General features: G+C 35.9%; 1 protein-coding gene across 2 annotated transcripts in view; it reads right to left on the bottom strand.

Moving 5' to 3' along the window:
* FAF1 (Fas associated factor 1) overlaps positions 1–14,997 on the bottom strand; it is a 172,055-nt gene that overhangs the window by 117,853 nt on the left and 39,205 nt on the right. For both annotated transcript variants that reach the window (XM_074876081.1, XM_074876082.1), the window contains exons 5-7: positions 11,756–11,847; positions 11,313–11,401; positions 3,049–3,154 (exon numbers count right to left, since the gene is read on the bottom strand). In XM_074876081.1, coding sequence (XP_074732182.1) covers positions 3,049–3,154; positions 11,313–11,401; positions 11,756–11,847 — 287 coding nt within the window. The remainder of the gene's footprint in view (positions 1–3,048; positions 3,155–11,312; positions 11,402–11,755; positions 11,848–14,997) is intronic.

Below are 14,997 nucleotides of genomic sequence, written 5' to 3'. Positions count from 1 at the left end.
GTTTAATTTTTTATTTCATTTCTGAAGATTCCCTATAGGCTCATAATCCCACATCAATATAACTGAATGTAACTTACATTTTTTAAGCTGAGAAATTAAATCTTAATACACAAACAGTTGAAAATGTAGATAAAGCATGTTTAAAAAAAAGTATTTTCAAGTACCATTCAATATCAAACTACTGAATTAATATGCAAGACATTGTGGAAGCAGACATGAGCACTATGGCTTCAGGCTTCTCGGAGAATTTTCTGTCAGATTGTTTTCCCATTAAACATCAAAATTTTTTTGAAATAACAATTCATCCAAATATCATTTACTCTTAAACATGCATTCTAAACAATAAAAAAGATGACAGAGAACTGAAGCAATAGTAGTTTAGGAAAGCACAGCTGAGAGCTCACTGGATTTTGCATTTAATCCATTGCAAAATACTTACAACAGTTTTGAAAGAGTGGTGGGGTTGGAGTGTTGGGATGGTATTTTTGGGGTTTGGTGGTTTGTTTTTTTTTTTTTTTGAGACACCTGGAAAAAATATCTATTCCTTAAAATTCACAGTACTAATAATAACAATAAACTAAACAACTAGCCCTGGAGAGACAGTTGCACCCAACTGTGGCAAGCAGTAGAACATTTATAGAATTTTAAATACTTCTTTTAATAATTGATGTAGTCATTTTGAATCTTTCTGCATAGGATATAACGTGTGAGTAGATTGCATTAACACTGCTTAAACATTTCAACTTGTCAGTATGGCCAAGTCGATTTCTGAAATATTTGCAGTATTTTCCCATCGAAACAGTAATAAAGGTAGAATAAATATATGCCACTGCTTTATAATCACTGAACATTAATGAATATTTTATGTCTTTTTAAATCTCCCTGTTTAATTTAAAAGGGTGAAATTAAGTCTCCTCCCTGCAATATGCCAATTATCTGTAAATCAAACAATAACTTGGCCATTATACTCCTTTTTGTTAATATACCAGAAGCTAATTTGAAAACACTGAACGGCATTTTTAGGTAATAATTGAATAGTCCTTCCTGCCCTCTTGTGGTTGGCAACTGCAACTCACATAGAGCTTTTCCACAATTACATATACCAGAAGGAAAGTAAACTATTAATTTGTTAAAGTGTGTACAAGAGAGTGAAGAGGAAAAAAAAAAAAATCTAACAGTCCCTGGAGAGGAAAGAGTCAAGGGAGAGAAGGAAAGACATTACCGATTCCTCCAAATTGCACAGACTAACTAGATTCATCAATCATTTGTTACAATGCTCACTCTATGCTAAAAGAAAAAAAATTAAAAGCCATTAGGGAGTTAACATACAAAACAGTGCTTGTTTTCTATAATTAGACAAATGCTCGCCAACCTTTTTACCTCAGCCAAATCCCCAATGATTTCCATAAGACTTTGCACATATTCACCTGTTCAGCATCAGCTGCACAAAAAGGTCCAGAGTTCTCTTTTCACTTTAGCCTCTGAAATGGTCTTCATAATTTTATACACTCTATTGGACGTAATACTTAGATACAAGACAGAAAGGCAAAGAAAGGTCTGATGCTCACACTGGTTATGGGGTGGTAGGGGTTTTTTCAGATTTTGGTTGTTTAATGGGGAAAATCATAACTGACTTTTAAATTACATCGACTTCATATGTTAACAAGTTGACTGCAACCTACCTTTAGCAACAAACAAGAAAACTTCAGTGCATGTCAAGGCAGCCTATATTCCCACGTCCTGTCACAGCTTTCTGGTTCCTTTAAGCTGGGTAAGACCCACCAGCAAACTAGTAATTGATATAGCATAGATAAAAACTAAACAGACAATATGTATGTATGTGTTTTCTTTTAGAATCTCATCATTTTAAAATTAAAAATGAATATTCTGATTATTTATTTCCATAAATATTCAAATTATTTGTAATTGTAAAGAGTCAGAGCTTGGCCCCTCAAAAAACAAATTGATGCAAGTATGTTTGTTTATATTATTTAAAAAAAAAAAAAATCAGAACTTAATACATTTAAAAAGGTAAAGCAGAAAACAGGCTTTCACGCAGGGGAAAGATCAGAATTTAGATCTTAAGAATAGTAGGATTGACAATGAAAACAGTTAACGATAATTTTCCATTGTATGAGATATCGCTCCTATAGAATTATTTTAAGTTCCATAATATTAGCTGTCTGCAATGTCAGCATGTGACCTGAAAAACTTCAATAATATCTGTTCAACCCTAAAAGACTGAGAGAAGTGTCAGACCAATAGCAAACATACATTTAACTTGAAAAGCAAACATTTAATCTTAGTATTTTGTAACGTGAATTCTGAAGTGTCACATTTCTAGATCGTTTGTCATGTTTCCAGAAGTTACTGGGTTATATGGAAAATAACATCCAAAGCATCTGGCATTAGACATACCACAGAGCACTAGACAACAACCTTTGGCATTAGAAAAGAGTTTTAAAAATATGCAAGGACTCCTTTTTCTAAATTCAGAGTCCAGAGTCATATTAGAGATATTTGTTCCTACAGGACTTAATTCTGACGAAGTTCTCTGCAATATCACCCCTTGCTGGCCATTCTATAGAACGGCAGTGATGTCCATTATACACAAAACTATTTGGCTACCAAGCCAGTAAGAATTACAGCTCTATGACAGCAACCAGTAATGGTAGAGGTGCCTGCAATTGGAGATGGAGCTGGTTAAAAGAAGGGAAGACAGAGGGAGCTTCAAGGGTCTTAAGAATAAAATGTAATTTGAGTAACTGCCTTTCCTCATCACCCTAGAATAACACAGTAAACACTGTCCATATATTTTGCTTCTACAATCCAAAAAGAAATATATTTTCTGTATAATTTAATAGAAAACCTTTTTTAGGCTGAGTTCTTTAATCAAATTACAGCAATCTTGATGATCCAGTTGATTAAACCAAAAAAAGTCTAATAAAATAAAGAAATATCCATCAAGCCCATGTAAACCCTCTTTAGCAGAGCTGGCATTAGCTATAATGAGCTACATTTATTCTTCAGCTGTGAAACAGCACTCACCTCCTGAATGGTACTGCTTCCTGAGAAGTTGAGGTTGTACTCCCGCTGGACTTCTCGATGGGTGACGATCAGCATGAAGTTTTGATTTAATGACTCCTGCAGGGCCCTGAAATGGTTGAAAGAAAAACAAGAAAATCAGGGATAAGCATGTTATAGCTTGTTTTACAGTTAGATGCAAAAACCCCAGGGTACCCTAAACTCTACATGGACAAGTCCAGGCACAACATTATCATCTCTCTTTTCACTCTTAAATGCAAGGAAGCATGCTGAGAATGACCAAAGGCCATTCCTGAACTCCTTCCTTAATAAGGTGACTGCAGCCTTTAAAGCTCTTCTAATGTTAAGTATTCTCAAAATCGAGAGAGTCACATTATCTTCACAAACATAGGGTATATTTAGCACTCATAATGCCATTAATACCAGGCTTGTAAGCATATTGATGACCAGACAAAATATCAAGCTACAATGCACATTAAAAACTGATGGTAAGTAGAACAAGGCAAAGCATGCTCTCACTTCTCTAGGGTTACCTGAAGCATAAATCAAACGGAAATTCTTCCGCTTAGTTTCATTCAAAGCACATAAATAAACCCAGCTAATTAGAACTGGAAAACTAACCACAGCAAAATTTTTCATGTGGGTATTGAGCGTTTAGAAAAGTTAGTTCTGCTCAAATTGTTTTAAATATACATTAAAACATCTTTAATCATATTAATTTTTTAAAAAAATCTTAAGATACAGATTAAACAGGCCAACTCTATGTTCAGTGTTGTCACAAACACAAACTTGGGGGTTTTTTGGTGATTTTCCTGGTAACAAAACATCTGGATGTTAAAAAGGAATCCTGTTTGCTTAATTAGCTACAAAATTATGCAGCTATCTACTTTTCAGAATAGAAGGCAGGACTTCTGTTATTGGCATGGCAATTACAGCTGTGTACAATCTTACGTAGGCTACAAAACTGCAGCAACATTGTAACATAGCTTGGATTTCTAAACGATATTAGAATATTATATCTAAACAATATTATTATCTAAACAATATGCCACTGTTCAGTGGCATACGGAAATAAATTGGGTTTATTCAATTCTTTTTTTCCTTTATCACAGACTATTAAAAGAATGACAGACTGGGTTCTTTTCCTTCACATCTTCCCTATTCCATGACACTTCAACATGCCATTCCTCCTAGCAATAAAGGACAAATTCTGAATGCAGATGAGCACAGCTGTATCTTAAGACACAAGAAGACAAGAAAGACTGCTAGATTATTTGAGACCTGATTTGTTAGTTTTAACTTCTACTGGAATTATTGATCTGCAGATTTGCTGAACCCATGCAATACTCACTGGATGCTTTAGCAAGAGATGCACAATTTGCTTTAACATCTCAAGAAAAATTACCTTACAAAAATATCTTCACTCAGCAACTTAATTTGGATTCTGTGACATCTTAAACACAATAATCACATACTACAAAACAAAATCATGAAGTGCTATTTCTCATTTTTTATGGTTTTGTAATATGGGAGATAAATTTAACTCATTGTCAATGCTAGGTATGATCAAGTGTATGAGACATTACAAATGTAACTAAAGTCAGTCATCTATGTTGAACCTGAAGTTAGCTGCACTTGTCACAAAATATTGTTAAGAAAAGGCCCCAAAAAATTTAAAATACTTAACAGTCCTTCAATCCTTCAAGAGAGGGGGAAGGGGGGGAAAAAAAAAAAAAAAAAAAAAAAAGTCCTGAGAAGTTGCATGCCTATTTTCAAAGGTAACTGTAATTTGTTAACAACAAGTTTAGCATCGCTACAACCATATTTTCTTTTGGCAAATGTTCAGTAGCAACTAAAACATCCTGCTATGCTTTTTCAGCTTCTGATTTTTTTATTTGCAAATACTAGAGGCAAACGACATATTTAATTGCTCTGAAAACATTAATTACAGCATATATAAATGGCTCTGGATTCCATACAGAATCATACAAGGCTCTGCTATAGCTATCTGAAAATCTGTAGATGCTAACTGATAACATGACTCATGTTTTCATTCTGTAATTGATGTAAACATGGAATGAAACAGGCTTGTTCGTTCAAACCCTCAGTCTCTCAAGGTATGCATGATACACACACTTCAGTACTATCCAAAATATAGCATGCTAATAAAAAGCATCTGTTTGTAGGAAAGGTTTTCCAATTCTCTATTTCATCTGGATGTGATAGCAGAGTATTTGGAAGAGGAAAAAAATACTCTTCAAACATAGTAAATTTAAATTACGTGCCTTAAAATTAAAAGCCTCAATTTTTGAAGTAACTAACAATTCTGACACCTGTACTTTTTGGATTTCGAAAAAACACAAGCTGAATGCTCTTAAGCAAATTCTCAGTACATATTCATAGCCAAAGAAGAGGCTGAAAATTAAGCTGGCTAAAAAAAAAAAAAAAGAAAACCTTGAAAAAATTGAGGAAAATACTGGTTTTGAAAGTGTTAGCAGTTAAAGTGCATGGTTAATTATTCACCTTTTCTTCAGAAAAATAATATAATGAGAAATACTATTTCTGCTTACACAGAAATGAAGCGGTCAACTGACACACTCCTTTGAGCTCCTATATCAAAATTTCTTATGGTCTGACAGCCATAAGACCTGGACCGTACACATTAGAAACTCAATGGGAGGAAGAATTGATGGCAGATCTGATGGGCAGCTTGTGCCAATGACTTCCTACACATACCAATGCTCCTCTGCAAGATGAGTTTGATTTGAACATGTAGCTGGACAACCAGTGATGCCGTCCCCTCCCATATTAATTTCCTCCAGTAACTATGGATGTAGGTCACCCCAAATTATTTGTGACAAAAGAACTTTGCTTCCAAAACATACCTTGCCCTAAAATTGTATTTTCAGCCATTAAGGCTATGATCAAATATACAAATTAAGTGTATTTAAAGGAGACTTCTCACTAAGAGTAAGCTGAAGCTTACTTTTATTTCTTTTTAGGTACACATAACTGTATTGAGAAGACTGACTTTGAACACAATGCACATTTCTAAAATTTTGTGGGGTTTTTTTGTGTTTTCAGCAGTTTCGTTTTCCTGAAAATGTTGTCAGTTGACTACAATCTTCCAAATTAAACATCTGTATTAAAAGGAAAAAAAAATAAAAATCAGGGCCAAACCCCAGGTCCCATTAAAGTCAAGACAGATTTTTTTTCCTCCTTCCCATCAGTGCTAACAGAATTTAATTAATCTGAGAATTAATTAGTGGGAAAAGAAATTCAAATTCTAGAAATGGGATTAAAGTAGGCCACTCTTATCAGTACCATTTCCCCCCTACTGCAAATCCTCGCTTTCAAAACCATTTACTGATAGGTTATATACTGCCATTACATTTTTTTTCCTCAGCTGAATTTATACATTCACTATTCAGCACAGGAGGCAAGAAAACTTGATAGTATTTTGGGGCACCAATCTTCCAGTAGAGGAATTCTGCCTACACCCAAAAAAGTAGTCCAAGAACAGACCAAAGAAAATAGACCTGAATACAGTCATTGCTCTGAACAGTTCTAGCAAGAGAGGCTTGGACCACCTTAGGATTTCATATGGATTGCCTATATAGCATTGATTATCAACATTATCACAATGCACAGAAACCTCGGTGATGGACCAGGATTCAGCTGGGGTTAAAACTACAATATGCAAACAAAAATGCTCCTCTTTGAAACTTAAATTTCAAGTAACAGAAGTTGCAAGATATACTGTTTTACTAAACTCAAAATATCAAAACTCAGTTAAGAGTATGGAAGGAGTTTATTCACTAGATACTCCATCCAAATCCCAATACAGCACAATTTATAAACCACAAGTCTAATATATTAAGAATAGAAACAATATTTAGAAAAAAAAATTGCAAGTGTAACAGCAAATAATGCTAATCTTAGGGGACAGCAACTGTTCAATCAGCTGCGCAATGCTGAAGCAAGATGGTATTAGTATTGATATTTATTATATTTTAAGCTTCCAGTTTTACTGCTTTTCTATTGTTCTGTAACACTTAATACGTAAAAAAGATTGGCTGTATCTATTGTTAAGTGACTGCCTTAAGGCTTTAATTTCTGACGTAAAACTTTGCTTTTTAATAGCCTTTTTCTTTGAAGTTTTAGTAGTATTTTAAGCTTTGAAACCAAAAGTATATCCTTACTCAATGATCAGCAAACAATCCTTTTTGTTTCAATTCTGTAAGCTTTTATGAAATACATTCAGTATTTCCCATCAGGCAATATCTTTCTCAGTCACATGGAGATTCCCCCCTAAATCTCTGAATTTTATATAAATAGGTATGACACAAGGTAATTAACATTTCCATTTTAAACTTACAGATTTATATAAGCTCATGTCAACAGAAGTCCAAATTTACTGTAATTACAGATTATTTACATTAAAACAAAATAAGAAATCAGTATGTAAATGTAATGTTTGTTGTAGCTAATGCAGCAGGAGGTGGTAGATTAGGTTCAAACAGCAATCAGTTAGCAAATCTGGCTAACATGTAAATGAGCAGAAGCCCTTTTGTTTACATTCTATTGCGTTTTAAACTTCAGGATTTTTAAACTGTCTCATGAGCAGATGTGAAAATAAAACATTAATCTTACCATTCTTATTGAAGCTTTCAAAGTAACTAAAGCAAGGCACTGCTCCTGTCCAGCTAAACAGATAATACTAATAATTGGAGTTGCAGGTTACATCGTTCTTAATTAACACTCTGCTACAGTTGATAGCATACAACAAGACACCATGCCACAATCACCACTCCTCTGCAACAATCTAACACACACACACACTCAGCAATATAAGGATCCCTTAAGTCAAAGATGGGTCTTTTTACTCCTATCTCCACCGATGATTACATTTCTTAAATAAATTACAATTGCTTAGCAAAAATACATTATTTGTAACAATCACCAAGGTATGCACCTGGTCAAATAGCTTTTAACTGTTTTGAACCTTCCACTAATTCATCAGGTCTAAATACTAAATACATTATACCCATCAAAGGGAGAAGTGAAGAAAAAAAATTGAGGAAAATGTGCTTTCCAGAACATGCAAGATAGAAAGGAGACATGATCAGAATGACCTAGCTCCGTGGCCAAACTTGCACACCTACACTTTTGATGTTCCCTTCTATTGCATCCTCCAAAACATTTTCCCTCAACTGGGTATTGCTGGCTTTCAAGAAGCACCTGAGGCGACAAAAGGAAGGACAGTCACTCTGAGGAAGTGAAGAATCTAATCTGACAAAGCCACTGCAAGGGTTCTCTCCTCCCCTTGGACAATTAGATGATGGACATCCTTTGGCACCTTTCCTTTTAAGACTGCTTTCCAAAGGAAATAATGTTTTTCTCACCCACCTGCCCCATCCAGTAACTTTTGAATATATCCACTAGTTTCAAGGAGGTCTGAGAGCATTATAAACATCTCAAAGACTGGGTGTAAAGCAATAGCTTTGTAGAGGAAAGGGACCCAAATTACTACCCACCTTAGTAAAAGGCTGTAGTACAAGCATAGTATTTTTATACTCCATCCAGGCATCTTGTAGCCAATGATTACAGAACTACCTACAGCATGTGATGTCTCCCTTCCTTCAATATTATTTGGCTACCAGCTAGAGAACAGAGGCAGGGCAAGCTGACTGTCTATGTAGGGGGGAAAAAAATGGCATGGATGCTACAAAATACATGGGAGAAACCGGAGGCAGTGTCAGAGGTAAATAAGATCATGGGAAGCATGGAGGGAGAGGGCTGAGTTACTGCAGCCACTGTGATGAGGCAGGAATTCACTAGAAATCAGGTTTCATTACATCCACAGCTCACAGAACATGTTGTTATTGTTCTGGATATCATGCACAGATAAGTATGGCTTTGCCAACTGAAATTGTGGAAGCAGGGCATGTAACCCTACAGGTGGTATTTGACATTTAAATTTAATCTTTACACCTCAATTTACTAGCATGCCCCAGTAATTCACTGGGTTTCCACTACCTGTAAAAGCTTTAGATATGCCACTGATGAACGAACATACCATAGGAGATTTTCACTTGTTTAAACTGCTGGATCACTTCGCCATTACATTTAGATGCTAGTTTTAAGTCAGTTCTGGGTTAAGCCCATTCAGTTTGTCACAATAAACTTCAATGCCTACGTACCAATATGCTGGAAAAGGATGTTTCAGACGCTGTTCTCCCTTGGTGTCAAGAACAGGCACAAATTGGAGCTTATAGAGCTGTGACCAGATTGCTCCTTTTAAGAAGGGCATATACACAAAATATCATGTACTGAAATCTCAGGCTTTTCAAATATCACCTTCTGGAGATATTCAAATCACGACTATTTATCTCTAGTTCAAAATAGAAGGCATTTGAAGAAAACAACAGATGAACTCACAAAGTAAGAGGCAAAGTTCCTTAACATCCATTAATAATAGATGTGAGCATGATGCTTTTAAAAATTGTGGGTAACAAACTAATCTGAATAATAACTGACCTAACAGTAGGCAGTAAACAGTGTAACTGGGTTTGGTACATTGCTTCAATTAGATGTGTTTTGATCTGCATTGATGCTTTAATTGGAGGCAAACCTCCCCTTTCATCTAGAATTTATGACTTCAGGGAGATGATCTAGCCTTCAAATTATCCTTGTTTAAATAGCCACTAATTAATCATCGTTTGCTATCCCAAAGCTGCCAACTTTATCTTAAAAATATCCAGAACTAATCTCCACTATGAAACAAGTATAAACTGTAAAGGTAACAACCACTTTGATTTTACTAGCAAGCAAAGTTCTTTTAAACTATTCATCCAATAAAAAAGCCTAAGAACTGTTTTTAAACAGTTTGTTATTATATAGTTTACTGCAGTTGCAATAAGCAACATTCTTCAGACCCCAGTTTTCTTTCCAGAATCGAAGACATTCAAATTACAATATACAGGGATACCCGGGTAGAAAATTTGAAGTTGGAAATGCATTTTTTAAAAAAACACCAAACAATTAGTATCTACAATGTTTTTCCACAGTGTTTTCACTGTCCTTCAATTAGCTGCTTAAGTACAATGGCTTATAGTCCTCACACACAAGTACGGCTTCTGTCTGCACATACAGGGCACATAAAACTCACCACCACTCTGCTCTCTCTTTTCCAGTGCCACTACTCCCTCTCTTTATGCTTCTTTATTAGTATTGGTTTTATAATTCATATCAGCATTCTTATTTCCTCCACAGGCTATATAGTTCTGTGCACAAGTACCTTTTAGTAATACATGAAGTACTTTTAGTCATTAGAAAACTAGTTACTTATTTCTATTGATCATCAAAATTTCCTTCACTGCATTTGTAGAATACTCTCCCATCGACTACAAGGGCAGAACTACTCCTTCTGCAGACAACTTGAAGACACTCTAGTCTACCAGTCATGCAGTTTGGCCAATTCCAAATGCAGCCTCCCTGCTCGCTCCAGTCTCCGGAGCAGCATTGCTCTTCCAGGCTCAATTCCTGGGCACCCTCTAGCGGATACCAAATAAAATTCATATTTTCCTGGTAAAGAGCACATACAGGTCTGCCTTTGAGAAAGGGAAGGGCAGGAAAGAAAAGAAGCCAAAATAATCAAAGTAATTGCAAATTACTTTATAAGAGTAAAGATTCCATCTTCTATAAAATAACATTTCATTTTCAAACTTTAGCAATAATCACTGACACATGAACACTCACTGTTAACTTTGAGTATTCAAATCAGTAATAAAAGATATCCTGCTCAGAAGAAATTTATTGTCTATCAATTTCTAAAAGCCAGTCTACATATGATTTAAAAGTCCAAGAAAATAAAATAATGTAATAAAAATTTCACAAAGAAAATTCCAATCTGCTGGCAATGATTTATACAACTTTACATTAAATGAACCAACATAGTGCAGTAACTTCTGAAAGGCAAGCTCTCATTTCCACAGGGACTAGATTTTTGTTAAAGTCATCACATCTGGGAGGTATAAAATTCTGCATGTATGTAAGTGGTTCATGTACCACACCAAGGTTTTAAAAAAAAACTTAACAACGTTCTTTTCAGCAATGAGGTGCTGAGGTCATCATCCCAATCCTTACTAGAGCAGTGAGAATGCTTTGTATTTACTGATTGCAGATTCCTGCAAGGATACATGTGGCTTCATAAAAGTCATGCAAAACCAAATCATATAAGGAGAATTTATGGCCAAAAGACTTACCCAGAATGACTTGAAGAAGGAGGAGGCAGGTCAGGTGTTAGAACATAAAGACTATTATTTTTTGGCAAGTGTAGAGTTTTTAAGACAGTCTGAGGGGAGAAAAATCATTATAAATATAAAACATTCACCAATTCTGACATATTATTCTATTTCTTTTAATTATTGATACCTATTTACAATACCATCAAATATTTTGTTTCAAGATACACTTACTGTTAACTTCCTAACATCCTTTTTGTAGGTAGGCCATATTATATATAAAAACAACACAAACTGATTTGTCCTGCTTTTTTTGCAATGTTTTAGTTTAAGGCGTCCATGTACGCCACTCTAGATATGTAACACTGTTTGAAACTCACAATTCTTGCACTGTAATCCCCACCCACAGATGCTCAGTTTGAAACTCTGAATTCAGTTAACTGAAAACATAGTCAAAAACTTACACTATCATCTACGTCTCCAGTCTTCCACCCTTTTAACAGCATTTTAGATGCAGGAATCTGAAGTTCATTTTCTAGAATATGTTTGATATCTCCTAAAGAGAAAACAAAAGAAAATACATAAAATATAGACACTTGCTGCTTTATTTCAAACAGTACTGAGTTATAGTTAAAAAAACAAGAGCAAGGAAAAATTTAGTACGAAAATTTACATTTTCGGTCTAGTTACCCTTGTAACATACATTTCAAACAGTAAAGGACAAATGAAGCTAAAAAAATAAAAATCACATAAAACATGAATGATTGGAGAATCACATGAAGATTTGACGATTTGGACACATATGTGAATAGTTCTACACTGCCTATGCTAGACACACACATTTGCAGATGCGTTTGGAGCGATAGACTTTGCCAGCAATAAGAGGGTGTGTATTTTTGATACCCAATTCCATTATCAATAGTCCTGACCTAAAGAACTGGAGTGTTCATACAATTTAAGTGCTCTGATAGCTTTTTCAATGTTTTGCACATTTCAATGCTTTCTTTTCTCTGTAGTTATTACAGTCATAAAATAATTCAGGCTGGAAGGTACCTCAGGAGCTCATCTAGCCCAAGACCAGCTCAAAGGTCTAATTAAACCAGTTTAATTAAGGATTTGTCCAGCTGACACTTGAACACCTCTAAGGATGGAAGTTTGACAACTCCTCTGGCCAACCTGTTCCAGTACTTCACCACTCTCATGACTGGGGGAAAAAAAAAAAATAAAATCCTTATATGTAATGGGAATTTTTGATGTTGCAAATCATGTCCATTGCCTCTCATCTTATTATCGTGCACCTCCAAGAAGAGTGTGGCTCCATCTTTTCCGTGTCCTCCCAGCAGGCAGTTGTAGATAGAGGTAAGGTCTCTACCTCTCTCCTTTTCTTTCTCAGGCTGAACAAACCCAGTTCTCTGTGCCTCTCCTCCTATGTTGCTGTGTGCTCCAGTCCCCTATCTTACTGGCCTCTGCTGGACTCCCTGCATAGTGTCAACACCTTTCTTGTATTGAGGACCTCAAAATTGGACACCGTGCTCCAGATGCAGTTTCACAAGCGCTAAATAGAAGGGAATAATTACTTCCCTGGACCCATTGGCTACACTCTTGCTCACACATCCTAGGACATGGCTGTCCTTCTTCACTGCAAGGGTGCGCTGCTGACGCACTCCTAGACCCCTTTTTTTATAAAGTTGCTTTCTAGCTTGTCAGCCCTCAGCCAGTTATCAGATGGGCTAATAAGTTATCCTATCCCAGATTCAGGACTTTGCTTTCTTTGAACTTCATTAGGCTCCCATCAGCCCATTTTTCCAAGCTGTCCAGGGCCCTCTGAAGAGCAGCCTCGCCCTCCAGAGTATCAGCCACTTTCTCTGATCTGCTATTCTTTGAGAATTTGCCAAGAACGCTCACCTTAACAACCAGGATTTTAATAAAGACATTAAGCAACACTGGCCTCAGGATCAACCCGAGGGACATCACTAAACTAATAACTGTTCACCAGTCAGACGTTGAGCCCAGCAGCCCACGCAATTATCTATCTACCTTAGTAGCCCACTTATCCAGTCCTTAACAATATGACTATAAGAATACTACAGCAGAGCACGTCAAAGGCCTTACTGAAGTCAGAGAGACATCCACCATTCTCCCCTTGTCCAGAGCCAGTCATCAAATCATAAAAGGCAAGTAATGTTGATTAGGCACAATTTGCCCTTCGCAAATCCATGCTGATTGTTCCAAATCACCTTCTTTTCTTTCCTGTGCTCAAAAAGGGCTTCCAGAGATATTTTCTCAATAACCTTCCCATGGACCAAGTTCAGCAATCACCATTGAACCTTACTTTTCATGTTGATGTACTTACAGTACAACTCCAAACCTGCATACTCTGGCAACATTTCTGTATTCCTCCTGGGTAGCCCATCACTACCTTCCACCTTTTGTGTCCTTTCTTTTTGCATTTAGCTTAGTCAGAAATTTTCTTATGTTCTGGCCTTCTGCCATGCTTGCTCCTCTTTCTGAACGTTGGAAGGAACTGCTCTTGTGCTTTGAAGAGGTTGTCCTTGAAGATCAACCACTATATTGGGCTCCTTTGCCCTTCAGGGCAGTCTCTCATGGGATCCTGCGAAGCAGATCCCTGAAATAACCAAAAATCTTCTTTCCTGAAGTCCATCGTTGAAATTCTCCTGTTTGTCTGCTCACTTCTTTCAGCACTTTAATCACAAGGCTGCCCTCAATCTTCACATGCCAAGATACAGACAAAAGTTCTACACTGACTGCCTTCTGCCCTACAGCCCTTCTTCCATTTATACCTGAAAGAAGTTAATAACAAAATAAAAAAATAAAGTACTACGGATGCAAAATTCTGATTTGATCAGATTTTTATATCTGCTTTGCATCAACTCAGAGCAGAAGACATGCAACACTAATCGAGAATTCCAACTAATCACCACTAGGTGGCATCAGCCAATATCAAATCGAATCCTAAAAAGACAAATCAGGATCAAAAGTTTCCATTTCGAAATTTCACCACAGACATAAGGGTGCAGCACTGAAAACTGTTTTGATCAACTATTTCTTCCTGTACTTCCTTATTTTGATCTGTATAGTCTCTTCACTAAAAATGAAAAATAAAAGAAATACTCTTCTTCCTTAGCAAAAGTAAATTAACTCACAGTTTGGGGAATGTAAAAAATAACATACTCTGCAATACTAACAATAGCATATTTCTAACATACTGTTACAAAATGCATCAGGTTTAGGTAAAGACAATAAAACTGATAAAAGAAATCTTAATTTGCACAGAAGAGTCAAATAAAAATTGAAAAAAGAATGCAGTGATGCTTTTCACACTGGAAAAAATTCCTCTAATCTTGTCACTAATCCTGCACAGAAAGAGATGCCATACAGATTTGAAAAGGAAATGCCAAGATCATCCGCTTATTAGTAGATTGCATCTACACTAATCCTACCCCAAATTACATTGTCATGCCTCAACTTAATCAGTAATCTTCATTTTGTTTCTGAAGCAAGTTCATAAGAAAACTAGATTTCAAAATAAATATTTGATAGATCACTAACCTTTACAATGGATTAGTGAAATTTTGCTTTTTTAAAGCTGCAAAGAGATTTGAAAATGGTTAGTAGATGTAGAGGCTGCATTTTCGGGGGGAATTTTTTTTTTTCTTTTTTGAGGGATTTTATTTTGGTTTGTTCG

The sequence above is a fragment of the Strix uralensis genome, chromosome 8, assembly GCF_047716275.1.
Source record: "Strix uralensis isolate ZFMK-TIS-50842 chromosome 8, bStrUra1, whole genome shotgun sequence".
NCBI classification, from domain to species: domain Eukaryota; kingdom Metazoa; phylum Chordata; class Aves; order Strigiformes; family Strigidae; genus Strix; species Strix uralensis.
The sequence above is the reverse complement of the archived record's forward strand: the minus strand, read 5'-3'. Positions and strand labels throughout refer to the sequence as shown.